General features: G+C 44.5%; 1 protein-coding gene across 1 annotated transcript; it reads right to left on the reverse strand.

Annotated features, from left to right (window-relative positions):
* Positions 1-16,928: 16,928 nt before the first annotated feature.
* Positions 16,929-26,244, reverse strand: bmp4 (bone morphogenetic protein 4). The gene is made up of 4 exons (XM_076749483.1): positions 25,903-26,244; positions 21,632-21,754; positions 20,587-20,951; positions 16,929-18,036 (listed from the first exon to the last, which is right to left on the reverse strand). The coding sequence occupies exons 3-4, from the start codon at positions 20,942-20,944 to the stop codon at positions 17,183-17,185; spliced, it is 1,212 nt and encodes a 403-aa protein (XP_076605598.1). The 5' UTR covers positions 20,945-20,951; positions 21,632-21,754; positions 25,903-26,244; the 3' UTR covers positions 16,929-17,182.
* Positions 26,245-26,591: the final 347 nt, after the last annotated feature.

A 26,591-nucleotide genomic window follows, 5' to 3' on the forward strand; every position in this document is an offset into this window, starting at 1 on the left:
TAACTGTCAGAATTGATCATCATCATCTTACTGTTTATTCTTCAGTGTAATGCTCATGCAGATTAAAGGTGACCTCAGTGACAGCACAAGCATATAACACAGAACAAACTGACATTTTTAATCACACAACAGCCTCTTCAGAGTAGCCCTAAACCAGTCGCAGTGTTGCTCTGCAGTTAAATTAGCTTGAGGTCATTCAATGAGTTAAAGGAATATGTCAGTTCCACCCCTTGCAGTATACATGAGTTTTATGGTATTTAACATAAAGCAAAACATAATTACACGATATGACGTGACATCATCGCGCACGGGCGTGGGACTTGCAGCTTTGGGGATCATGAAGCCATTCTGACGGGTAAATCTTCGTGGAGGTAGCCTCACCGCAGGTCTAACCACTGCCGGAAAACTCAATGAGTTACTGTAAAAAGCTTCAAGTTTAATATGTGAATGTTGCCACACACATGAGGTTACCACAGCTCCTAGGGTGGCTCGAAGGACGTTGCTAAATGTCATAAAACAGGCAGCCAAATAAACAGCACTGAACCAATGCACAAACAAACAAACAAACAGATTCCTATTAAGAAAGGAATTAAGGAAACTAGCTAAGTGACTGCAGCCTCTGCGGAGGAGAAAAGCATGCAGCCGGCCTGCCTGAGCCCTGAGAGTGTGTCTCTGTGCATCTGAGAGTGTTTATGGACTGGCTCTAAGTGGAAGTCATTATGGGACGTTTGAGTACACTTGCGCTGATAGCAATGGTTCTGGGTCCACCCAAGGCTCCAAACGTAGGTGGTCTGGGCCACGGAGGAAGATGAGCGACAGAAGGAAGGAGGGGTAGAAAGAAAGAGAGAGAGAGAGAAACGAGAGGCAGACAGCAGAGAGAAAGAGACAGAAACAGAGAGGAGAAAGAGAGAGAACCAGAAAATTTGGCCTCCACCCTTCCTCTACTATTTGCCTCTGCTGCAGATGTGGTCGTAAGGAAGGGAGGGAAAAAAATCTCCATAAAGTTATAATTATCCACATGAATGCAGACCAAATTCTGGAAAACTGCAAACACACACATAGACAAACACGTGCAGGTTACACACTCACTACACACTGCTTTGCAAAAGAATGGTTGTACCTTTACACATATTTTAAAAGTACAGCTGAAGCGCTTATCTCTTTAAAATTTAGGAATTGTGCAACATACGCCAAGTTTGAGTCTGAGATAATTATAATACACAAAACCAGAGAACCTGTAAAAGTTCAGAACCCATGTTGCCTTGAGGCAAGAGTCCATCTAAAGTTCTTTGGCGTTATGAGAAAAACCTGCGATTTCTGACGTTGCAGGGTGCAGGCAGACAGTGTGCAGCACACTGCTGCGATGCAACCGTTTCATGAGCGGTTACAATCTGTTTACTATTGCATGCCTACAACTGGTTTGTATCAGCTAAGTTTACTTAACAGTATATTTCACCTCAGGACATTTGGAGAGATAACCAAATAAACCTTTCAAGGCAGGAATGTTCTCTGGAGCTGCCAGGTTCAAAGTGAAGCCCTTGATGGCCCCTGAGCAGTGCGCGGTGGGTGCCTGCACTCAGGGAGGACATGTTTTACTGAGGTCTCACTGGTCACTGAGACATGGTGGTGTCATGGGGAACAGGAAGTACATTCACCATGGAAAGAAGTGTATGCCGGCGGTGGGATGGAGGGTGGTTTTCTTGACTTGTCGGGTGTCAGCGGTGGTGGTGGAAGGTGGAAACATCAGCCAGCAGCAGCCACCCCAGCTTTGACATTTTGCCCAGAAGAGCACACTGAGAATTCAAACATCATCTCTCAGATGTTCCACTTCCTCTTGTAAATTGCAGGAATTCTTTCATGTTACAAGTGCTTTTGTTTTATAGCCACGGCCCTGGAGAGTGGCTCTGCAGAGCCCCCAGCTCGCAAATTTCTCCACCCGTATGGCTGCCACAGGATTTGAGGCCGGGGTGTGTATGTATGTGTGTGCGCGCATTGATTGAGGGTGTAAATGTCGAAAGAGAGAGGGAGGAGGTGAGTGTGTGGGCATGTCCCTTCCTCACTAGCCGCTCCATTCATCACTTTGTTGTCCCAGCTGCAGACTAAACCGCAGTGTGGTGCATCCCTTTTGAAAAGTCAACATGATAAGAATTCCTGGATTGAAGTGGCACAGCCCACACTTCCTTGGCACATGGGTTACTTCCTCCTGAGCCTGGTCTGCGTGGTGGACTGGGACTGTGACAGGCCTCTGAGGTTGCCTCAGTCACTCCCCAAACACATCACGTCCTGCCCGATCATACCAATGATAGGGTGTCCTAGCACCCAGACTGTGATGTCATACTGTGACACACGGGAAAGGGAAGAACCCCGTCTGGCCTTGGCAAACGGTCGTCTGCCTCCCCCAACCATCTAATTAGGATAGCACATACATGCGTCAACATGACGACAACCATGAACCACCAGAACGGGCGGAGCTGATACCGGCTGGTGTCTCCAAAGAATCGAAAGATAGAAGCACTCAGATTTTTCCTCTCTGATTTGTGTTTCAGTCCAATGCATAAAAACCATAGAAAAGGTGACAGTACTTGTGATTTAAAGTGTGACATAAGACACTAAGCTGTATAACATCCAAATCCACAGCATGAGAACCCTCTCCGGCATTCAGACAACAAAGATCTGCAGCCCTCTCCCTCTTTTGGGATTTCCTAAACTTACTGACCTCAGCTATTTTGTGTTTTGGCGTCTTTTCCCACTAGAATCCATCATATGTCCCACAGACAGCTAAGGCCAGACAACTGCCAGATGGAGTATCTATTTGCTCCTCTTTAACTCTTGTGTATGCACCAGATAGATAGATGCAGGCTGGCAGAAAGAGGAAATTTGGCAGAGCATTGTAAAGGCTTTGCAGTGCATTTGCTCTCTGTGTTTAATGCACTCGGGGTTTGATTGAAGTCCGTGCTGACAGGTGGAACCATGTCAAAGGTGATCTCAGGGCAGGCTGACGTATGGTCACCATGCTCTTCTGTTGGACGGTGCTGTTCTCCTGTTCTCTTGTTTCGTCTTCTGTGTGCCAGTGAGCCTGTGCTCAGTGGGGGGGGGAGTCTCAGAAATGAACGGCATGAACACAAACTTCCAGAAAGTCTGCTCTCATGATTGATCTTTCAACCAAGCCATTTGTAAAACTTGCGAGGAGCATGGCGTGTAAGCGTAAGTGTGCGCATGTGTGCCTGTGTGAGTGTGTGCAAAGAGTGCATGAGACAGAGTTGTGTTGTGGATGTGTGTGTCTTCTTGGCAGTGCATGTGCAAGAAGCTGGGTGCTGGAATCCATCCACTGCCAACTACCCAAACACAATAAATCAAAACAGGTGTTTCAATATGTCGAATGCTGTAACATGAAGGCCAGACGCTTGCCAGGCGATTTCTTCCCTCCCCTGCTGCTAAATCAAAAAACAGAAGACTGGGATGAAGTCAAGATGTCAAAGACAGTACCTTAAATGGCTGCCTCCAGCTCTGATTGTCTCTACTACAGAGCAAAAATTCAATGGATAAATCAAAAGACTACTCTTTGAACTTAGCAGCTACAACAAAATTTGACATTCTGCTGCCCTTCTGTAAAGGATTGACTCTCTGCAAATCTGCTCACCGCCTCCTCACCAAACTCACTGAGCAACAAAATCTGTTTGTATTTTTGTGGTTGAGCGATGCACAGCGATGACTCACATGATTTTTTCAGACCCAAACAGCAACTCTATTTTCACTGTTGACATGGAGCAATAGATAGAGGACACAAATGTTGACCTGGAAAAGTTGGTCTGGTGGGATGGCCATGGTTGTGAACTGTGACCTGCCAGCTGTGGTGTTTGTTTACTCCTTTGTGCTGGGTGAAGAAGTATGACGCAGTCATTTTGTATGGGTTCACTGGGGTTTGAAAGATGTCTGCAGTAGTGAGTATCTACAGTGCTTCCACTAAACTTCTCACTTCCACTGTTGGAAAAAAAACGTCCAGCTAATTGCCTTCTCATTACTTCTGTACATTACCAACGTATGTATACACTGCCAGTGATCACCACAGAAGATCTTAAATCTTTGTTGAAAAACAGTCTCCATATATCTACACTTGTTGAGCTTTAGCATGTGTGTGTGTGTGTGTGCATGGGAATTGCTTCCTGCACCAACAGCATTTTCTGCCACAGCCACCTGCTGCAATCTACAGTACTTCCACCAAACCACTGATGGACTTAGGGAGGGCAGATTATAGATAAAATATGATATGACTATTAATGCTACACAACTTCCTGTTTGCTGGTGCCCAACATGCAGTTCATGCCCTTTATATTTTTTTCGTCCCTGCCCTTCAGACAGCCTGTGTCCACCACTTACCATTACACTTCAACAAATGTGTTTTCACTCCCTACTGTGGGAGGCCCAATCTCCGGTATATAATATTTCATTGTCATGAAGACGTGACAAGCTATGATTTAGAAAGCATTGCCAAACAGCTATTTGGTGCAAGTGTGGCAAGCAATGGCAGACTAACCGAAGACCACGCAGGCTGCACGCTATGATCATGCATTACAACGTGTCTGCCCACAGCCCTGGAGAAAGAAAATGTGCACTGCCAACATGTCCTGCAGACCTTTCCAGTGCAGATCTTTACTGATCACCTTGTTGAGTACTGTTATTTGCACAACACTTTATTAGCCAAGCCACAGAGACGAGTTAGGACAAGACTTTGTGTCAAAACTCATTCGGAGATACTCACCAGGTATCATTCAACAAAGTCTGTAATATTTACTTTTCTTTATGTCATCTAATCTGTCTCACTCAGATATCTACTCCTCTTTCGTTTCTCTTTCTTCATCAAACTGTCTTCTGCCCGTATGTTACAGCATGCACCTCCATTAATTTTCCTTTCAGTTCTCTCACTATGGTCTGGAGTGAGTCAGGTCCATTTGATGACACCTAAACAGACCCAATGTAAGCAGTAATTTGACGTGAAGCACCAAAACCTGTCAAATTGTTGAGAGCTGCAGTCAAAACTTCAGCTGCGGCTAACATTGCAACACTGAATCAGTCTGGGCATTGTCCTTTTGCCCAAGCAGCATCATATTTCCACACATCTGTCTATCTATCCATCCCTCCATCCCTCAATCCATCCATCCATCCATCCAGTGCTTCCCTCCCTGGTTTTAGATGGTTGAAACACTTTTGCAATCTTATGTTGGACATGATGCTCTTTAACTCTCCACACTTTTTCCTTGCCTCTCTCATTAACTTCTCATCTCTTTCATTCTCTTTCTCCAAGCTGTCACCTGTTTTTAACCAGACCTGAGCTAAAGAACTCCTAAAATGTGTTTTATCCTGCCTGGAGTACTGCTTTGAACTTGCACTTTTGTCTCTCATGACAAACAAGTAAGTTAAAGGAAACCATTAAAGTTATTTGCATCTGCTGTCTGACACAGGTATGATGAGTTTTTTTTTTTATTCCTTCATTCTCTCTTACCCTCTCATTCCCTCCTTCTTCCCCTCATCTCTGATTTGATAGCAGCCTGTGCTTGTAAGAGTTACAGTACCCAGCCCATAATGCACTCCAGACGGCCTGACTTCCTAATGACTGGTTGTGCTCCAAGCCTTTCCGGGCACGGCTGTGGCCGCGAGCCTCACACAAACACACACAGAAACACAGACACACAAACACACACACACACACACACACACACACACACACACACACACACACACACACCACGTGTTGACCAGTCAAACAGAGTGCCTTAGTCATGTGTCTGTCCCATCCAGCACCAAAACTGTTGCAATGTTTTCTACCTGGCTCTTCTTAAAGTAAACTCATCATACCACAGCCTGAACCTCCATCTTTCAGCTCCACTTTCTCTCCTGCTGTATATCATTAAAATATTTTGGATGGCAGGTACGTGGCAACAAGCACCAGGAAGACCAACATGTGGCAGGAGCTCGTGTGAACCCGCGACACACTGCAGCATGTCCTCCAAATGTAAAGAACAACTGAATGGGAGTGTTTTGGAAACCCCCCCCTCACTGTATCCAACACAGCAGACCATCCTCCGGCATAGCCTGGTCCTCATTAGGATGATATTCTTCTCTACCTTTTTCTCAGATTCCTGTAGGACACTAGACCCAAAACAAAACAAAAATGTTTCTGTCCCTCAATTTACATCTGTCAACTGTTCCAGCTCGTACTTCTGGTAGTCCTCTTGTAGTTTCTAGATAAAGCTCATTTTAATACCTCCTTGTTTGGAGGGCATATGCACCTCCTCAGCAGGGGCTCTGTCCATTACCAAGGCAACAGGTCTGTTTGTTTGGTGTTACTCTTCCTCTCCTGTTTTATTACTGGCTGAAATGTTTAATTGTACGTCTTCACAGTTTCTCCCCCTTTCCCAGTCTTTGGGTTCGAGCTGAAGTAACATAACGCTTTAAAAAAAAAGGGGGGGGTAATTTTGAGAACACACCAGTGGGCCAACTTGGGAGGTTTTGTAAAATTGCATAGATAAAAGTCATGATAAAAGACACACGCAAAAGTGGTTTCAATAAAAGCTATTATTATAAATCCAGCATATCAGCAGAAATCCAGGCCATGAAATCCAATCATTCAAGAAACAATCAAAAGTTCAGGTTCTTGGGATAGAGCCTAACATTTTTTTATTTTCTCAGGAAAAATTCCCAATAATACAAATGCACGTTGCTTGATTTGTTTGCTTGTCTACCACCTGCTCAGTTTCTGGTTTAAGTACTTAGTGAGCAAGCTTTTTCCACACAGGGAGAGGTAATAATATCTGAAGTATATGATCAGTATTCACTTACACAGCCAGGCCGTCCCCCAGGGCTCGTGGCTGCAGGCCTTTACTGCTCGGCCCATATGTTAATGATCTCACTCTCGAATGCCCCGACGTCCACAGCTAAATGTATACAGTTGTGTATGTTCATGCCAAGAGCAACAAACAGCCTCTTGACAATCACTCATAAAGGAGGGAGTGTCAGAGTTTATTCAAGCTTAGACCTAAATCTGGGTAAAAGTGCTGGCTTATTTTCTCTCTACACTAGCTTGGACGTGCAAATACACACAGATGCACCCGTGGCTGAAACAATGCTGTGCCGTTATTTGAAAATCCACCCAGGGCTGGAAAACACCAGGCTGCGTACGAGACGATAATAACAGCCTTAGCATTACATGTTGATGAATCTGTTCTTTCGGTGACATTTTCTTTCTGACACTAATGCTGTTATTCTTCTCTTACTTTCCACTCGCCTCCGCCCTCCTTCATCTCCAGGTGGCTCAGGATCCAGCGAGGGCCCCGCTCTTTCACTGAAATGAACAATGTTGCTTTTGGCTGAAGCAAAAACCTCTAATTGTAAGCCAGGTCTCCTATCTTTGTCAGGGTATGCAGCTGATGCTGGGTGGCCTCCCCACACAAACACACAGTATTGTGTTCTCACCTGAGGAAGCACGTTCTTTTACTGACTCCAGGTTAACACGTAGACGCACAAACACCCTTTGTGCGCACGCAGGTACACACACACACAAAAGGACTGGTTGTGGTGTTGCATCCTGCCACCAGAGGGTGCAGACAATGTGCCCCCATCACCCCTGGCTTCAGCCCGAGATTCCTTTATGGACCAAAGAATGAGCCTCCGGATGTTGGATCGGCAAAATGAGACAAACAATGAGCTGTGATAGGATACACACGTACATTCTCCACAGTTACCACACAGTCATATGTTTAAAGATGTGATTGCATGTATCTGCCTGAAGATGTGTTGGACGATATGAGCCTTTTCAAACAAGTCTCACTGTCTCTGTCACTGTCTGTCTTTTTCTGTTTCTCACGGTCTGCCATCCTTTCATTTTCAGGCCTGTCTTCTGCTCTGCTCCATAATCTGCTCTGTTGCAGTGCACAGCTGCAGACCACAGGCATATTTCTACTGTATGCCTCATACCCAGCTGCACTAACTGCTTAAATAAATGATTTATCTTATTCTACTTTGGGTTACGCCAATGTGATAACAGCAAAATGTGCCTGGAATTTTAGTGTGGTGTATAATAGTGTATACTGGGTAAAGTAGAGGTAAGGAGGTCAAAAATAGCGCATCGACTTCATGTTGAATTATTTAAACTTGTCTATACTGCAAATATGGAAACTTCATCGGTGCAGTGAACACAGTATGTCCAGGACCAACTGGAGGGAGGCAGGAAGGACAAAAATATTAAACTCACTGTATCTGTCAGATCAGCTTCAGTTTTCATTTTGGGGAACAGAACAATGTTTTGTCTTTTTTATCTCAAGTCTGAAATTCCTGCTTGCCTGGTGAAATCAAATATACAGTGAAGGACTATTTGGAAGTTAATGAGCCAAGCCAACACAGCTGACATTACTGCAAGAGCAGCAGTGGCATCAGCTCAAAGCTAACGTTAACAATGGCAAAAAAAATAACAGCGATCCGGCTGGTTGTGTTTTCAGGGGCCTTACAATGTTAAGCCTGGAGACTTTTTGACATATTCTGTATGAGATGTATTTCCTCTGTTCAGGCAAAGAGTCGTCCATGAACATCTTCGCTCTTGTAAAAATGTTCACAATGTAATAATGTTTGTATGTCGGCATTGAGCCTAAAATCCAAAGTCAATCAAGCAAATTGATTCTCCAGACATTGTCCTAAATGTTTACCATCTTAGTTTAGCATGTAAGCATGAAACACTCGCCAGCTAGCACTAAACAGTACAGCAGCAAAGTACACCTGACAATGATGGGAATTAATTTTGCGGGTATTTGGTCATAAACCAAATTTGTACAAATAAAAAGACTGACCTGATGACTCCAAATGAGAAGTTAAGCGATCACCAAAGCTATTAGAATTTACATTAAGTCTGTAGCAGATTTGTCCACTCTCTCTTTAATATTTCCTTCATTTCTCTCACATTTGACTGTCTGTGACCCACGCAAACAGCAGCTTGTAGCCTTAGAGAAAGCGTGTGAGGCTGATGAGTCATCAGCTTAGGACATATGCAAGCAGCAACACACACTATCTCTTTGCAAAGCCACAAGAGACGCAGAGCACCAACCCTTTCCAGCGATCCCCTCCACCATCGAATCTTGATAACCTCTGGGGCTCTTGTTAGCTCAGAGCAGAACCAGACCGCCACTTTAAAACACACACACATGCATGCACACACCACAAATATCCCACCCCCAGCGTCCCTAACCGTGGCTGACACATCAAAGGGCCGTGTCCGAGGAGGGAAGTCAGGGAGGGTCTGGGGAATCATGGGAGACAAAGGAAGCGATTAAGAGATAAGGATCAGTCTAAGATATGACATTTCATCCTGGGCAGATCCGGTGGACACACTCCATTCAGAGAAGGGTATATAGCAACGGAAGGGAGGAGGGAGAGAAGGAGGAGGGAAGAAGCTGCAGGGTCTCTCCCTCTCTCTTCCAGCCCTCCTTGCACCTTTCCGGCTTCCACGGTGTGTCTGTGAACATGGGAAAGGGTCTACGGTGCTAAAACTCCCCCAAAACTGACTCTGTTAGTCTTGCATCCTCCAATCTTGTCCACTCCACCCAAATCCCCTCCCTGCTTCTACACACACTTAAAAAAAAAAACTCAGGACAACAAGGTAGAGTAACTTCAAAGGAGAGACATGCGTTGGAGCAACTCCCTCAACTTATACAACAAGCAGCCATCGCTCAGGAACAAAAACGTAATCTGTTGCTGATTTGCTACCTGCTTGTACATTTTCCTCCTGCCTGTCTGCCAAAGCACCCAAGGTTCCTCATTTTATTTGCTCTTAAATAGTATTTAGCAACACAAAAGGGGTGAATGCGAAAAAAACGTCCTCATTGTGGGCCTAATTGCCTCAGGGTCGCGTTACAGCTCCGGTTTCACGTTGTTGCTTTCAAACTGTAGCTCGCAAGCCGGAGGCACAATCCACCTGCCTCTCAGAGAGCCACACAAAGGGTCAGCGTATGAACACAGAGGGAGTCTGTTAGCAAATAAACACTGAGATCTAACTTCAGCCGCGCTCCAGCCAAACACCAGTTCAACTTCTCAGATATTTATGCACCTGAAAAGGGAGAAGCTGCCAGTAGCCGAAATAGGCTTCTGTGACTAACCAGAGCAAAACAATGAGCTGTCACCAGATGACACCATACTGTATATCAACTATTATCATGCTGAAAGGCAAATTAGTGTTTCATAGGGAACCGAATGGGGGATTGAGATAGAACAGTTGTGCATAAACAGCTTTGTCTAATTACAGGAGGCTTTTTACAATGTCTCAGTTTGCCAGAAGCTTCAGAGCGGTGGAGATTGTTAGGGATACTCGCTTTACTCACTGTCTTTAATTTCCTGCCATATGTGTAAATAAAGACAAGGATGTGAGAAGAATATGTGACACTTTATGTTGCCACTTTTACTAGAAGCAAGAAAACAAACTGTCTGCAGGGCAATAAATATTCATGTGAAAGAAGAACTTGTGAAATGCCGCATCCGTATTTCATTTTCCTTCTCAAATTCTTATAGTTGAATAGATTTGGTGTGTGAACCCTGACTCTTGGAAAAGTGCTTATGCTCTTAATGAAAAGAGTAGTCCCTGCAAGCTGACTCCAAAACCACAAATTTATTTAAATACATAATGTTTTGATCCCGGCTGGATCTTCATCACGTTTAGAAGTAGTTACCGCGCCCATACTTATACCAAAAGGCTGATGTGGTTAACCATCCAACCAGCCCAGACTGACAAACATCTCAACACGATTAACAATGCAAGAAGCATACAATGAAAACTCACTCAGAGCGGCAGTGCAGAGACATGAGAAATGGCAAATAGCTCAGAAATATGGAAAATGTAGTTGCAAGCTACACAAAACGAGACATTAGATTGTACATTAAAAGGACAACATTACACCAGAAAACCTCTGTATCATCAGAGTATGGAAAGCTATCAACCAGAAGCTATTCCATGAATGAATCAAAATAAATGTAAAAATCACATATATTTCATATTCTTGGTTTAGACCTCTTAGTATGTATGTATGAAGTGCTTTTACTCTAACAGGAAACAGAAGGAGGCACCTGTTTTTGCGTCTAGATAATAAAAAACAAAGTTATAAAAAGAAAAAAAGTGTTTTTATGGAAGTAAACAAGTTGCTGTAAATGAAAATGCTGTAAAATGAACTTGTGAAAATAACACTCGGTAGCCTGTTAAAGAGAAGATGAGGACGTAAAGTGATTTCAGTGAGTTGGCGCGGTGCTCGAGGGCCAGCCGGCACACCTGTTCAGTGGGACATGCGAGGCGGGGGCTCTAAATACAGGCCAGAGCAGCGTCGGGGGGCCGGGCTGTCCAGCAGCCATCTTTTCATTAGCCGTATCTAATGAAACTGCACAGGGCCCGAGGAAGAAAGGCCTACTGCAGGGACACCCTGCCCTGCCCGAAATTACACCAGAGACTCGCCCACAAAAGAAGCATTCCGTCCACACAGCGACACTGGCACTTGACACCAAATTTTAAACCCGCAGGTTGTTTCTTCAACAAGTGGAAATTTCCACTGCGATCCCTTCCCAGTAGGAGAGGCTTGGTGAGAGAAACGAGTGTCGAGGGGGTTTAATCACACAGTCAGTGTGCAGCCCCCACAACACACACTCATACGCTCCGTGGCCCCCCGACCCTCCGTTCCAGTACGCTTTGTTTGGGAACAGTTGTCAAGATGGAAATATCTGATACTCTTTCTAATCACTCAGGCAGCAATTACTGTTATTAAGCTTTCCTTGAGAGGCCTTCATTGTTTTTCTTCTAACACCACTGACAGACACCAGGGGTGCTAACGGCCTGAGCGGAGCGAGCGACTGCAGGTCTGTAGGGGTCTGCGTCGACGGCGTAGGTACGGCGTCGCCGCGACGCAGAAGCCTAAACCAAGCTACTGTGCACACATACTTAGGGATACATGTGAAGGCAAGCATGTACGCACGCACACGCACACAAACAAACTGTAAGCTAAATGAAGCTCAGAGAGAGTGAGAATGACCAAATAAAAACATTTTGTTTACATCTTTTCCTTACAAACAATGGTGTTTTCTTTGCAACTAAAGTCTACTAACTCTTCATTATCCATGACTCTAGTGATTATTTCTTCAATTAATCACTTAATCATTTAGGGACGGGAACAACAAAAGACTGGGAAAGATGTGGAATGCTCCAAAAACACCTGTTTGGAACACTCCACAGGTAAACAGGTTCATTGGTAGCAGGTGATAGTGTCATTATTGGGTATGAAAGGGGCATCCTGGAAAGGCTCAGTCGTTCACAAGCGAGGATGGAGAGAGCTTCACCACTTCTTAAAACCACTGCTGGTAAACTCAGTTTGTTTTCCCAACTTTTTTGAAATTAAGGTTGTATGAAAAAGCCTGAATTAGTGATACCGAGCCAAATTCACAGGAGCACAAACATGATTCTGCTTTCATATGATACACATCTTAAGAAATGCTTTACACGTATATAGAATCATGTGTCAATCAGGTGCCATCCCAAATAAAATAACATTGTGTACTGAGGCTGCTAATTGTTCAGAGGTTTTGAGAAGGTGAATGTTCTTCACCTGTGTTTGAACTTCACCTGCTAACTATTGAACACTACTATTACCATTACTACCTGCACTGTACGTACCGCATGTCTGTGTGTATGTGTTTTGTGCCTGTGACCCTGAGGTCAAAGTATTCCATCGATGACAGCCTTATCCCCTTAAATGCACTGTAGAGCGTCCCGGCTGCCATGTGCTCGCGCCGAGGCGTGCGTGATGAGTGGAGATGAGCCGCAGACGGGGGTGAGAGGAGGTGTCACACAGATAACCCCTGCAGATGGACAGCGGAAAGGGTCTAAGGTTTCAGACCTGTGTGTCAATGTGCGTGCGTCTTTGTGTAAGAATGATATACCCTGAAAAAGGGCATAAGAAAGAATGTGTGCGCGTGTATACGCATGCGTGTGGAAGCATGAGTGGGAGAGTGAAACAAGAGGCCGTGACCTCGAGTAGCACTGACATGAGCTATCATCACAATAGCCCCTCCTGATTCTCTACTGAACAGAGAGAGCGAACAAGAGAGCATCCACTAACTCTTTCCAGTGTGGGACTGCAGCAGAGCTCAGCGTGACGCACCCGGGCCTCAATACACGGCCCATAAACACTTGTTCTTGTGTAGTTGAATATCACTGCTGTTTTGTTTGTCTTAAAGGGTCAATTCACCCAAACTGCAAGACATATCTTTACCTCTTGTGGCATCAAGCCTTGCAGATAGTTTTGGTTTTAATTGCAGAGGGTGTGAGATCTCCTCTGCTGCTCAAAGGTCCTGCCACCACTCCAGTATGATGGAGATGAGCAGAATATTCTCTCAGAACTTTTGCAACCTACAAAATGGTGCATTACCACCATTAACTGCTATGGATCTGCAGCAAAGGGATAAAATAATAAATATCTAAGGATACTGAGATCATATCTGCAGATTAAACCTCTGGGCTGTTTCTGATCGCTTATTTTGGTTTTAATTTAGCTGAATGCAGAACAGGTGTTTGGCCGCACAGATATCTTCTCGTTTTTGTTGTGAGACATCTGCACAGGTATTAAATAATGATTTAATGGTGGGTAGTAAATGTTGCATGTTAACCAAGCTCAGGTACAACATTCAGACTCAATGAAATCACTATTTCATGCTCATAAAGTCGTTTGACAGGGTAAATAAAAAGATGTCAGTGGTGATAAATCACAGAGTTGGAGGTGAAGTTGGCTTTTTTATTAAATTTTAGAAACCTCATTTTCCATGTCCACACTACAACATAAGATGGCTGTTTTCAAGTTTAGACACTGACAAGAGAGGCTGCTAGCACCAAGCTGAAGGGTGAAAAATATCATGGTTTGGTTTGAGAAGAAGGCCAAAGCACAGAGAAAGAGAGACACTATCAAATGTACCCATGTGCGACACAGCTGGAATAATTTGTTGAGTAATTATTAAAATGTAATATTAATATTTGTTCATTCCAGCTTCTCAGGTGTGAGGGTTTGTTTCCTTTTATATCATTTTAAATTGAGTATCTTTGAGTGTTGTTCCCAACTTCTTCACAGTCATGAAGCACCTTTGTTGCTGCCATTGAAAAACATGAAAATGTGAAAGATCTAAAAGAGGAGACAGCTAAAAGTTATGGGGCTTGAGGTATTATAACAAGAACATTAAACCAAAAACCTGGATTTTTTTATTATTCACCGAAGATTCCAGCCAGTCGGCAAGACATCATACAAAAATGAGTTCCCAAAACTATCAAATATGAAAGATTTAAAGGTACAGTACAATGGGAATTTATTTTTCTCTGCTGTGTTATTCCTGTCGGGTCTCTCAGATGGTTGGAACTACTTTCTACCCTCGCTACCAACACGCTGTTAAAATGAAAAGGTGCAGTTAACTCTGAGCACAGGATTTACAGCCACCTTATGTCAAAAACTGAACTATCCACATAAGTTTACTGACACACAAAAATCCAATTTTCATAGGTAAAGATGTTTCTAATGTGTTTTTCTTGTCACATGACTTACCTGAAAGCCTGATTTACGGACACACACATGCACGCACACACATTCGGAACATCTGGTAACTCAAGAGGAAGATGTCAGTGATAGAGGTACGGAGTGCTCCCACTCAAACAAGGCAATGCGAGCGAGGATCATCTTCCTTTGTTCCTGCGGGGAGGTTTACTGTCTATAAACACTCGGCTTTTACGGTGGAACGTCCATATAAAAAGCTTTTTGAAGACTTCGCCCAGTCAATTAGTCGAGCAGTGTCAATAGACCTGCTGCATAATGACTCACCTGTAATTGCGTGAGAACGAGCACTTACAGGAGACTGAGTGGCACGTCACATAGGAATGACAAAGGCCTCAATCTGTTTTTAAGGACTCATTCTGTAATTGACCCCCAACCTCCCCACCTCCCTTCACGCACACTCACGTTTATCAGGAAATACTGAGGTTGTTACGAATCACATGCCGATGACGCTGAATGATGGCGGTGAAGGTTTGCGCTCCTTCTGCCTCCAAACACAAGCTTTAAGGTCTCGATGAACTAAATGGCCGGCTCAGCGGGTGTGCCGAGCTTATATTAACGTCCCTCTCTGGGCCTTTTAATAAACACGCATCCTCTCTTTGTGCAGCGGGATAATGAACAGGCAAGACAATTACCATAACTGGCTGATGTTATCTCAACTTCAGGGGGAGATCAGTTGAAATGTTGTAATTGCAGTGTCAAGCTGCTAAAAAAGACTCCCCCCACCCTCCCTGAACACACACATACATGTGTACCTCCCACCCTCAGCCCCTTCTCCTGCGCCTTCAGCCACTTCAAAATGAAATTCTTCTCCGTCTTGTCCTCCCGCAGCAGTCTGCCTCGTTTTGACGCTGATATGCAGGCATCAAAGAGAAGCCCAGCGACCACTGGAGGGCCCGGGGGCCTGCACAAGCTCCAGTAGAAAACCTGAAATCACCTGAAGCTGTAATTATTTCATTTGTCACCGCATACCTGTCAAGAAATTTTCATGTTAAAAAATATGGCTCTCCAGCTTTGCCCTGAGACTGACACCAAATGAGGAGCTAAAATCGTACTTTTAACACGTTGAAGTGTTGAAAAATCCCTTAAATGCTGATTATACTGGCAGCTTTATAATTATTTATGTTTGCACATCAGACATGATGATGTACAGGGCAGTCCCTGCGAAACAAAGCCCAGCCAACGTCCCCCAGCAGTTCAAAGGAGTTGCTCTCTCTAAACATTATCATATAATTTGGGCCAGCCGTCAGCTTGTAAATAAGTGATGTAGAAGCCTATTGTGTGATGGGGCACAGGTTGGAGACAGGCGTCTTTGCTCTGCCGGCATGAGCCGCTGAAGACAAAGGCAGGAGACAGAGCGTCTAACCTTTGATTCTTCTGAGGACTCAGCCGCCTTGTGTCAGGGGCAGGACGCATCGGCCACAATCATGCCCCCAATGTGGGGACGTCAGGAACAATAGAATCACTCTCCCACAGTCAGGCTCAACAACCCGCCCCGACTGCAATTGGATTAGCGAGTGTCCAACCACCACATGTTAGCCTAATTGCCATAAAAGTGAAATTTGAGAACAATAAGGCTCTAACCCAAAAGCCCACTGGCTTTGAAATGGCATACCATGTCTGTAACAGCTTCTGTCATTGAAAACAGGATGAAAATTGAGAAAATATACGACCGCAGGGCGATAAATCCCATTACTTGTCTTTCTTTGATGAAGTGTGAATCACTCAGAGCTGGTGAAATGCCACATAATGAACCAAACAATATTTATTTGGGAAAGATCAGAAAGATTCCTCTGCTTTTGTCTTTCTTTCAGCTAAAAAGTAATTTGAACACACTTAAAGGGTATCAAGGAAAGTATCAGGCTTAGAATTTAAATCCAAATTCCTCTTAAAACAGTAATAAATAATTACTGCCAACTTTCATTTTACAACCCCCTTATAGTAGATAGGTATAACAGATATTTTACAAGAAGGTAAAATGGATTTTGCTGGAAGGGGCGTATTAAAATCATGTCAGTAAGTCAATTAAATTCACTGAACATTTCTCATTATTTCAGCCGATTCCTTAAAGAAATCAGCTTGGCCACAAATTCACACAGTGCTCTAATTTAGGTGAATACACAAAGGGTGCATCTTGTGATCTGCTTGAAGGTGTTATTGAAAGCAATTCATGTTTTTATTTTTTTTTCTTCTCCAAAATGTATATCATATGAAAGCAATAAATATTACCAGTAAATAAACTTTACTTTTTAGATTGTTTTTACTATTTTCTCAATAAAAAACCTTATACAATCTAATGTACATTATGAAAAGTTGTACAGCTTTTTCATGTTTAAAATAAGGACTCAATTTATTTTTAATATGTAGATATAAATATATATATTTTGTCAAAATATATGATCATATTGTCAAAGAAACAAAAAAAAAAGTGAGACAAACATACACCTCAACATAAACGTTATAAATAAGGGTCCAAGTGAACATTTTTGGGAGTAAAGACCTTCTGATTTGCTTTAGCGTCCATTTTGCTTTTTTCAAGTCGCCAGTCCAAGTCCAAGTTCTAGCTGGTCTGTGTGTTAGCGGCAGCCGCAGCCCTCCACTACCATTTCCTGGTAGTTTTTTAGGACCACCTTGTCATGTTCGTCTAGGTAGAGCATGGAGATGGCGCTGAGCTCTGTTGGCACGCAGCAGGCCTTGGGAATGTTGTTGTTCACAGAGTTCACCAGTGTCTGAACAATGGCATGGTTGGTTGAGTTCAGATGATCCGCCAGAGGAAAGGGGCATTCCCCGTGGCAGTAATAGGCCTGGTAACCAGGGGGCGCCACTATCCAGTCATTCCAGCCTACATCGCTGAAGTCCACATACAGTGCGTGGCGCCGGCAGTTGCGGTTGCGTTTACGGCCCCGCTGTTTGGGGCTGCGCTTGGTCCGGCGGGTCAGCGGGTGACCCTTCCCATCATGGCCAAAGGTAACCAGGAGGGGGCGTAGCTGCTCCCAGTCCTCGCCAGGCTCCCGGTGTAGTGAACGGCTGACGCGGACATGTCGGCCCTGGTGACGTGGCGTCTGGTTGAGGTGCAGAACCTCCACAGCCAGCCCATAATTTGGGAGGCCCTCACGAGTCCAGCGCAGCACGGCAGGGCTCACATCGAAGCTCTCCCAACGTGACGCGTTGTGGTGCACAAGCCGCGTATCCAAGAGCTGCGTGATTAGCTGCCCCTGCCGCGGGGGCTTCAGCACCTCGTACACGTTTATCCGGTGAAGCCCCTGGTCGTCTGAGAGGGCGTCAGCGACGGCCTCGTCAATCTGATGACGGTAGAGCCTCAGTTCGGCAGAAGAGAGCAGCTCGTCCTCTGGAATGCTGGTGAGGTTGAACAGGAAGCGAATGGGCATGGTTTCTCCATCATCAGGCTCATGCACCCTCTCCATGTGCTCTGAAAGTGAGGAGAAATGTCGGACGTTTGATTAGCTGGATAATCTCTTAATGTCCAGAACTTGTAATATCAACAAATGCAGCGTAGCACATCTTAAATACTGTATCTCTTGTTCATCTGTACGCCTGAGTTCTTCACTCTCCAACAGTTACCAGCAGATAAAAGTATGAAACACTCTCACTTCCTCAGTCTGACATGGCTTAATTGACACAAACTAATGGACATGCACACTTTTCAAGGCCTCTGGGGTATTCAAGAATACAAATTTACATCGTCCACACTTCCTTATCTATCTATAAGGATTACCCAGCCCTTCTCTCAATGCCTTTCTCTGAGCACTTTGCTGAAACATGCATTACAAGGAGGGTGGTGATTAACGTACCACAGCTACAGTATAAACACAGTGGAGGCTCCCTGTTCCACGCTCAGTCTGCAGATTTCTGGCAAGATCACCATTGTTGGGGAAAGGAATGTTGTGTCTACTATTTTCCTGCTCAATCCACCCCTGTTATTTCACACCCAGGCCCTAATCTTACCCAGGTGGTTCTCATTATTAAAACCTGCTGTGTTTCTGATTAGCTCTGCAGTTTGTCCACTTAAGACGTTTATCATTTTCATCATGAATAATCATTAAGGAGTCAGACAATACGGTAGAATCTCATTTATCTGAAGCCCACGGGAAAAGAGATCTTGCAAGCGAATGCAATGTATTCAAATCTTCAACCGAAGTTCATTCAAAATTTGAAATGGGCACGCACACACCTTCACAAAGTCACAAAGTTGATTGAAATTAATGAAAAACTGCAGAAGAAAAAGACATTGTTCTAGCTGAATTCAGGATATATAGAATACATCTTTCTAGTCCACCACAGTGGACCCGCCAAACATAAGAAACAACAGGCAAGCAGTGAGCAAAGCAAACACAGACACGGCCACATTACACTTTAAAAATGTGTCTTAAAACTCAGCGGTCACTTTGTAGAGTTAAGAATATGGATGTCACTTGGGGGAAGGACTTCTTAAACTAATTTTTAGCTGCTGGAGGGACTCTACAGCGCCTCCTGGAGCTCAAAAACCTCAAGCTGGCTGAAGAGAGGATGGAAGATATCTGCCAGGGTAATACTCGCCTTGAATTGTTACACGAGCCTGTAAACATGTCTCCTCAACTAACTGTCCATTTGCTGCAGATTGTAATACCTCACAGTGTTTTGGACAGATCACTGAGCTGAATCACACTATTGCACAATGGTGCTTCCATGAAAGCGAGCACTCCCACTCAAAAGGCCTCAAAACGTATTATTAACATAGTTTAGCAAAGGAGAAGGAGGGTAAACGGCGGTAGAGAGCAGTAGAAACCCACACACACACACACACACACACACACGCATGTGCACACACACACATTGCATCACAAGCAGAAGTTCCTCCTCCAGCGGCGGTGCTCTTTCTTCCCGACGAGCTTCGGTACGCTGCCGTGTAAGTGCGTGCTGCCGTGTGCTACCACTAGCAGTGTTTGACGAGCCCCATTAAGGCTGACTCATCCCTCCTTCCTCACTCCTCCCCCTAAGGGCGGACATGTTCTGTAGCCCGAGAGCTCCCCAGTTTTCTCATTTCAGCACGCTACAAGATCACTTCCCCCCCTTTGCTATGTCTGGTTCATCACCCAGGTCTCTCTGCCAACAACTGTTTTCAGGCATTTATCCGACGTGCCTCAGTCTAGCTTTCCAACCTCAGTTTACGTTTCACAGATCCGTCACCCTGGAGTTTCTCCGAGCCTAATTGAAACCTCTGCATTTGTCGCTAAAACTAAGCAGACCCAAGTCACAATAAACAGAAACCCTTCTAACGTTCCAGTCTTTCTATCACACCAGCTTCTGAGACTGTTTTTCCATCTCTTCAGAGAGCTGCAGCGTCTGCTCTCAGCACCCACATTGTTCGCAGTAGGGGCTTTATTTAGAAGCCTGCAGAGTAGCATTAAAGATAATTGCACGTTGAGGAAGGTCCTTCTAAAAGAGCCCTCCATATAAACTGGAGACATGAGAGAGGAGCACACTCCAATTCCAGGCCAAGACTGGGCTTTTTTAAGCCATGTTCTGCTGGGTGGGGTGAGAAGTGTAAGGCAGTAATATGAAGGTATGCTTTTCCTTCAGCTGCTAACCAAACATGCAGAGTTTTGTCAAATGAGGCTCTTGAGAGCTTGTCTAGCAGAAATGTTTTTTGCCCCTCCGTAGACAGAGTTTGGTGACCACATCCTCAGATTCTTTGGTTATGGTGAGATGGGTGGAACTGCCTTACAATCATGTTTCAAGGGATGTAGGAAATGTGTTTTTTTTTTTTTCCTGAATACTTAGCAGTCCTCGCCCATGCTAATGAAATATATTACTACCAAAATTATTGGAATGCCTGGCAACGACGACCATGTGGTGAAATGTTTCTGTGCTGACATGATCCATTTATCATCTCTCGTCTTACGTCATTCGCCTTCATTTTTTGTGCTTTCTCATTTCCTTCTATTGCATATAATGCCAACATGCTCCGTTTTTCCCATACCTTCATGGTGGAAGCCCCTCACAGTGTTGGCCCGGCTGGCTGACCTCTCTGGGTACTCAAAAGCGATGTCATGCCCTCCGGACTCCTCAGCCTCCCCCGACTGTAGCCGGTAGAGGTCCAGCAGGTAGCGAGGCACAGTGGCCGAGCGGCTGGGCCGCGGCCGCCTCTTGAGGCCGAACATGTGCAGCAGCGTGGCCTCAAAGTCCCGCAGCAGTTCATGGCTCTGAGCGGCCGAACGACCCTGCAGGCCCGGTACTTTCTTTTTCCCTTCTTCAGGTATCAGACTAGCATGGTTGCTCTCTCCCAGCAGGACTTGGCATATTAAAATGACCATCAGCATTCGATTACCAGGAATCATGATGTCTCTGAGGGGAGCAGAAGATGGCACAGGGGGATAAAAGATTAAGAAAGGACTGAGCAGAGCAGAGGGAAAGAAAACACAAAAAAGAAAGATAATTAGGGGAGAGAAAGGCCTCCATTTTAACTAACATAAAATATTTGTCTTTCCCAACTCCAATACACTCTCTTCTCTAACTGCAACACACTGAGGGCAGACTATAATTGGTTATATAGTCTAGTCTGCCTTGTTTACAGTAAAGCAGTCCTTAATCAGATAGACCACTTGCAGTTTATCTTTGGCGACATCCTCCAAAGGTAAACAGCTGGCTCAAGAACCCAACTTTTTGAATGGAATCTGAGTGCCGTTCCTCTTCACTCCCTCCCCTCGCCCTCATCTCCTCCCTCCTCCACTATGATTAGACAAATAAAAGAGGCAGCCCTGAGGTCAGAGCAAATTCTTAACTCGATAAGGAGCCGTGGTCCCTCTCAGTCTCCTCTGACAAGCCACGGGGCAAACCAGTGACTACATGCCACACATTTAACTGAAAAGGCTCGTCCTCAAACAAGTGCTTTGCCCAACACCCCAAAGGGACTTTTCAGCCCAATGAATGCCACATAAATCAGCGATTCAGTGGAAAGGGAAAAATGTCAGATGCGGCAACGTGTCACATGCCACAAATTGAAATGGCATGCACCACTTACTTACCGACAGAAAATAAAGCATGGGAAAACTGTCCATGTTTGTTGGGAGCAGTCAATGGACACGTTCTTCCAGGAAATGTTAGGTGGTGTTGGGCGGCTGCAGGAGAACGTTGGAGTGACCCTGTTCCTGAAAGACACAGATCAAGACACAGGAAAATTATAAACTGAATGCAGTTACAACCACGTGAGACTCTTACATGTTATTTACTTAAAGAGTAGTGCAGGGAAGGTGTGTAAATCTGTGTCAGTGTGTGTGTGTGTGTGTGTGTGTATGTGTGTGTGGGTAAGAGAGAGACCCAGTGTCTCTTTAAGGCTTATCATTTTGGCTCATGGGCTAAGCTAGCTATTTACTGTAACTGGAATGTAAGGAGGTATGTGCCACAACACAGACAGCAGATCCCCAGCGCCTTACACACACCTAAGACAGAAAACACACCTCATTACATTATTACATCTATTCCCGAAATTGATAAAAAAAAAAAAAAAAAAAACCTGCTTCAACAGCAGCTTCTTTGCAGAGATTGCGAGCTGTTCTCCAAGAGCAAAAACCATGAGATAAGAGCCAACTTCAAGTGAAAAAAAAAAAAAAAAAAAGTCTGTAGCTCTCCTCTCATGTTCGCACACAGACCAAAGAGCTGATAACACCACTTTGATCAGGACTGGTAGAATCTATATCCAAAACACGAGGGCTGTTTGCTTACAGAAACTGTCTCCAAGTGAACTCTGTCAACCTTTATGCCTCCTCACACAAGGACCTAAATGCATCCCTCTCAAACGGGGTTCATCTCTTAGTAACGCTTGCCCACTTGAGGGATCACACAGGTTGCAGTGACGCTGATGACAGGCCTTCTGCTCTTTGACATCACTGTCATCGGTAGAAGAGTCGTACATTCAGCAGTGGTGTGTGTATATGGTTTTCTGTGGGGCGTATTTGGTTGTCAAACTTGATGTAACCACAACATCAATGACATTTTCTTGGATTATGTTCCAGGAGACGACTTTAATCAACATAAGAAGGTTTTTGGAGCGACCTCTCCGACAGACATCTTGAAAATATCCCCTTAAAGTAAAAAAGATTCCTCTCAGTCTTTTTTTTCTTCTGGTGGATTTAACAAGCACAGCACAGGGCTCTAATGATTCAGTTCTTTTACACGTCATTTTAAATGCGCTAAATGTTGTTGAATCACACTAATAAAATTACTGAATTTTTAACCACAACAGCAGAACCACAGAGCAGACATTTCTACTTGGTGCTCCGGAGCGAAGTAGGTCTTTGGTCATCATTTGGACCCCGTTCTACTGGAGAGCACCCAAGCATTACTACACAGTGAGGATGCACATTAACAGGAACATTGTGTGTGTGTGTGTGTGTGCGTGTGTGTGTGTGTGTGTGTGTGAGCATGTCTGGGTTTGTATCTCTCCGTCTATCTCGGCCCCTGCGTGGCTCACTGTACATGCAATCAAGGATCTTTCTCCTAACAGCATTAGACTTTGACCTCCGACTGACCCTCCTTTCTCGGTCATGACACTAGATCCAGTGTGTGTGAAGAAAGGGTGATGCGCGGTGCGTGCGTGCATGAGCTAAGCGGCGCGCGTGCGTGAGCGTGCATGCCCGTAAGCGTGCATAAGTGTGTGCCACCGCTTGCATGTTCGTGAGAACTGTGGCAAAGGGAGAAGAGGGTTCAGAACATGATCGGCTCTATTACCCATGGGGTGGGGGATAACGTGTGTGTGTGAGTGAGTGTCTGTGTGTGTGAGTGAGTGTGTGTGTGCACATCTCTTACAACAAACGTTCATTGTACAGCGAGGGCCTCTCCCATGATTACAGGGATTCATAGCACTCAAAAACACTGACCATACAGAACATCTTGTAACTGTAACCAGCCACTGACAAAGCTGCAGGCTAAAACAGACAGACACTCAAAGTGGTGCGATGATGATGAAAGAAGATGTAAGGCAGACAGGGAGTAACTTTCAACTCTGGAAAAAGTCACTGCGTTCACTCTGCTGGCCTGTTTTCACCAGTGGTGATTTAAAAAAAAAAAAAAAAAAAAAAAAAGCAAAACATTTCCAGTTACGCCAAACTTTGTTCATTTTTTCCACGATTTTCCACCATATTTATCAGCACTGTGGACTCATATTTACTCCTCTTGATCAGACAGTGAAACAGGCCTTCCAGATTATAAAGCCTTTCAAGAAGCTTCATACTCAGAATACTTTTGAACGGAGCGACAGACAGAGACACATTCTGCAACAACAAATGCAGAGCAGGGTGCAATTAGGCCGGAGCAGTCAACTGCCCTTGGCTTTGCTCGATCCCCCTTGGCCTCTCTCTCTCTCTCTCTCTCTCTCTGACCAGAGATAATGTGATCAGACTATGCACATGGCTCTTCAGATGTGTTTCCTGAGGAATTTGACAGTGATGGTGGGAGGGAGGAAGGGAGGGAGGGAGGAGGGCAACAGGTTACCACGGGAACAGCCAAATCTCTGGCCTGATTTTATCATTTTAGATGCCAGTGATCAGTTAACCGACATGATTTTAGTCAATTTCATGTCAAATGTCCTTCTCTCGTTAGTGCTCAAGTTTTATATCATATGAAGTTAATGATGATACAGAGTATGAATGGTTCAAATGACTACTCCAAATAATGGCAAACAGTTGCAAAGAAAATTTACAAAGGTTAAAAAAAAAAAATCCATTAAAAACGCATTTTAATGGCTTGTTTACCTTCTCGATAACAAGTGAGTTGTAAGCAAAGCTTAAAGGATTTCATGCAATAAGTGTAGCTTCGCATTGAGCCACTCTGTCCAACAAAATGCAATGTCCTCATTTTGTGTTTACAAAATTAAAACAGAGACCTGTGATGCTGTTGCTGAATAGAGCAGGTTTGGGATTTTCTTTGCTCCCAGCGAGCAGTTCAACAGTGAGAACATTCACAGTCAGTGAGATCACAGAAAGCAGGTTAATGGTGCTGTTAGCTGTGGTGTATTCTGAAAGGAAAAATATGATGAGTTGCATGACTTTTTCTGAGATTGCTTGTGTCGATCTTTGAAAGGAGAAATGCAAACGCGTGAAAATGTGAAATGCTCTCAGCCGATTTGCAAAATAGACTGAAGAGCGTTAGATAATACAAATGTAAAACCTGAAAGCCCCAAATATCAGGTGGCATCCACAAGAAGTCAGCACCTGGGCCAATATTTTCCTGCAACGACCAAAAGAAACTGAATCCCCATTTGCCTTACGGACACTTTTTTTTTTTTTTTTTTTTTTAAATAAATGTATAATTGCGTAAATACAAAACGCTTTTGGCGAACCTGTTTCTCTGCACGATGGCAGAGAAACTTGAGTTGAAAAGTAAAAGAGTGTGCCAAGGACGCCATGCGCCTGCAGGCCGCAAAATGTTTTCTCTGCTACAGCTTTACTGTATTAAATGACACAATTCCACTGTATAATCATTTGTTACAAAACAGGTGTTGTTACAAAACAAGTGAAAACATGTGAGCCCATGTATTACAATGTCTTCCAACAATTACAAACCGGAATCACATCTGTTATCGCCCTGTAATGTTTTTGCAGCCTTTGGCATAAGTGGACAGAAATCCGTTTTACGTCTAGCTGTATTACGCATGAATTACGCATGGAAATCTACATTTACAGCTGAAATCAATTGAGACAGAAAACTATCTGGCGAAATAAGCTATGTTTTCCCCATAGTGGGAAATTTCGGAGCTGTGTCATCTCCATCTCTCGCATTACGCATACCGGGATGACACGGAGCAGATACAGGTGTTCAATCACACAGAATCTGCGCCAAATTTCTGGAAAAGGCTACGAATCGGCATAATGTAAATATTTTAACTGTGTCGGAGAAAGAGACGCGTTGAGAAACTGGAGGCTCTGTTAGGAAATTACCTCTCTATGTTGGTTTGTCACTGCTCAACTCTCCGGCACAAAAGGCTTTAACCTGCTCCGAGCTCCACCATGATTACTGCGCTGTTCGTCCCCGAAATTCACTTTTCTTTCACTTTATCTCCGCTTCTGTGTCACCGAGTATGACTGTAAACTTTTAATGGACATACATCCATGTATATTTGTACCGGGAGTGCGCTCCAAACTCTCAGTGAAGTCGGTTTAACGAGCACAAACGCCAAAGACCAAAACTAAGAGTCACAAACTGTCACAGACATTGTCCTGTTTTATTCAACAGGTTCCGTTTCTGAAAGCTGCGCTGCAGAATCTCTGATGTGTGAATGTGTCAGTAGATGAGCGCTTACCATCAGTAGAGGTACAGGTATCCTCGAATGAAGTGAATGTGAAAGGGAAGGTGTAAGGCAGTCCAGGCTTTAAAGCCGAAAAACGCCGAAATGAGCCTTAAAGGAGAAGTTGGGGGCCTTTTTGGCTCATTAATCCTTTAGCGACACCTCTAAGCGGACAAGAGGAGACGGGGTCGGGGCGAAGGCCGGCGCTCCGGGTCTGCTGCAGGGTTTCCTATCCGTCTCCAGAGCGGCTCATGAGGGTGAGCGGTGCGCGGAACGGCTAGACTTTCCAAGTGATCCAGCATCTACGGCCCCTTGCAGTTTTTATGTGTCCGCCCAATTTACCCTCCCTGCCTCCTCCTCCCTCCCCGACCCCCACCTCCCTCATCTGTCTCAAACACCTTGGATAACCCCCCTTCTCTCCTCCTCCACTTTAAATAAAGACAGCTCATTGCGCGCAGTATTTTCTTTCTCATTATGTGAAACTTTGTAATTTGACTGTGAATAACAGCCGACGGGTCACATGCGCAGTGCTTTGAATTTGCATTTAAATGCCGGGATCCAGGCAGTAAACTACTTGCTGCAAGGTAAAGTCGTGGTACTCTAAATAAAAAGACCCATGTCGGCCAAGCTGCATGTAAACAATTGATCTACTGAGAATTTGAGTGGCATTTGTGGGGAACACAGTTGATCCAAATTAAGGAATT

This window comes from Chaetodon auriga, chromosome 14, assembly GCF_051107435.1.
Source record: "Chaetodon auriga isolate fChaAug3 chromosome 14, fChaAug3.hap1, whole genome shotgun sequence".
Taxonomy (NCBI): domain Eukaryota; kingdom Metazoa; phylum Chordata; class Actinopteri; order Chaetodontiformes; family Chaetodontidae; genus Chaetodon; species Chaetodon auriga.

What these genes read in the sequence shown, in the direction of transcription:
- bmp4 (XM_076749483.1), bottom strand. Translation starts at nt 20,944, where the DNA reads ATGATTCCTGGTAATCGAATGCTGATGGTCATTTTAATATGCCAAGTC. An exon ending in GAGGGGCTTCCACCATGAAG is followed by an intron (nt 18,037 to 20,586) that starts GTATGGGAAAAA and finishes CCTCACTTTCAG; the next exon opens with AGCACATGGAGAGGGTGCAT.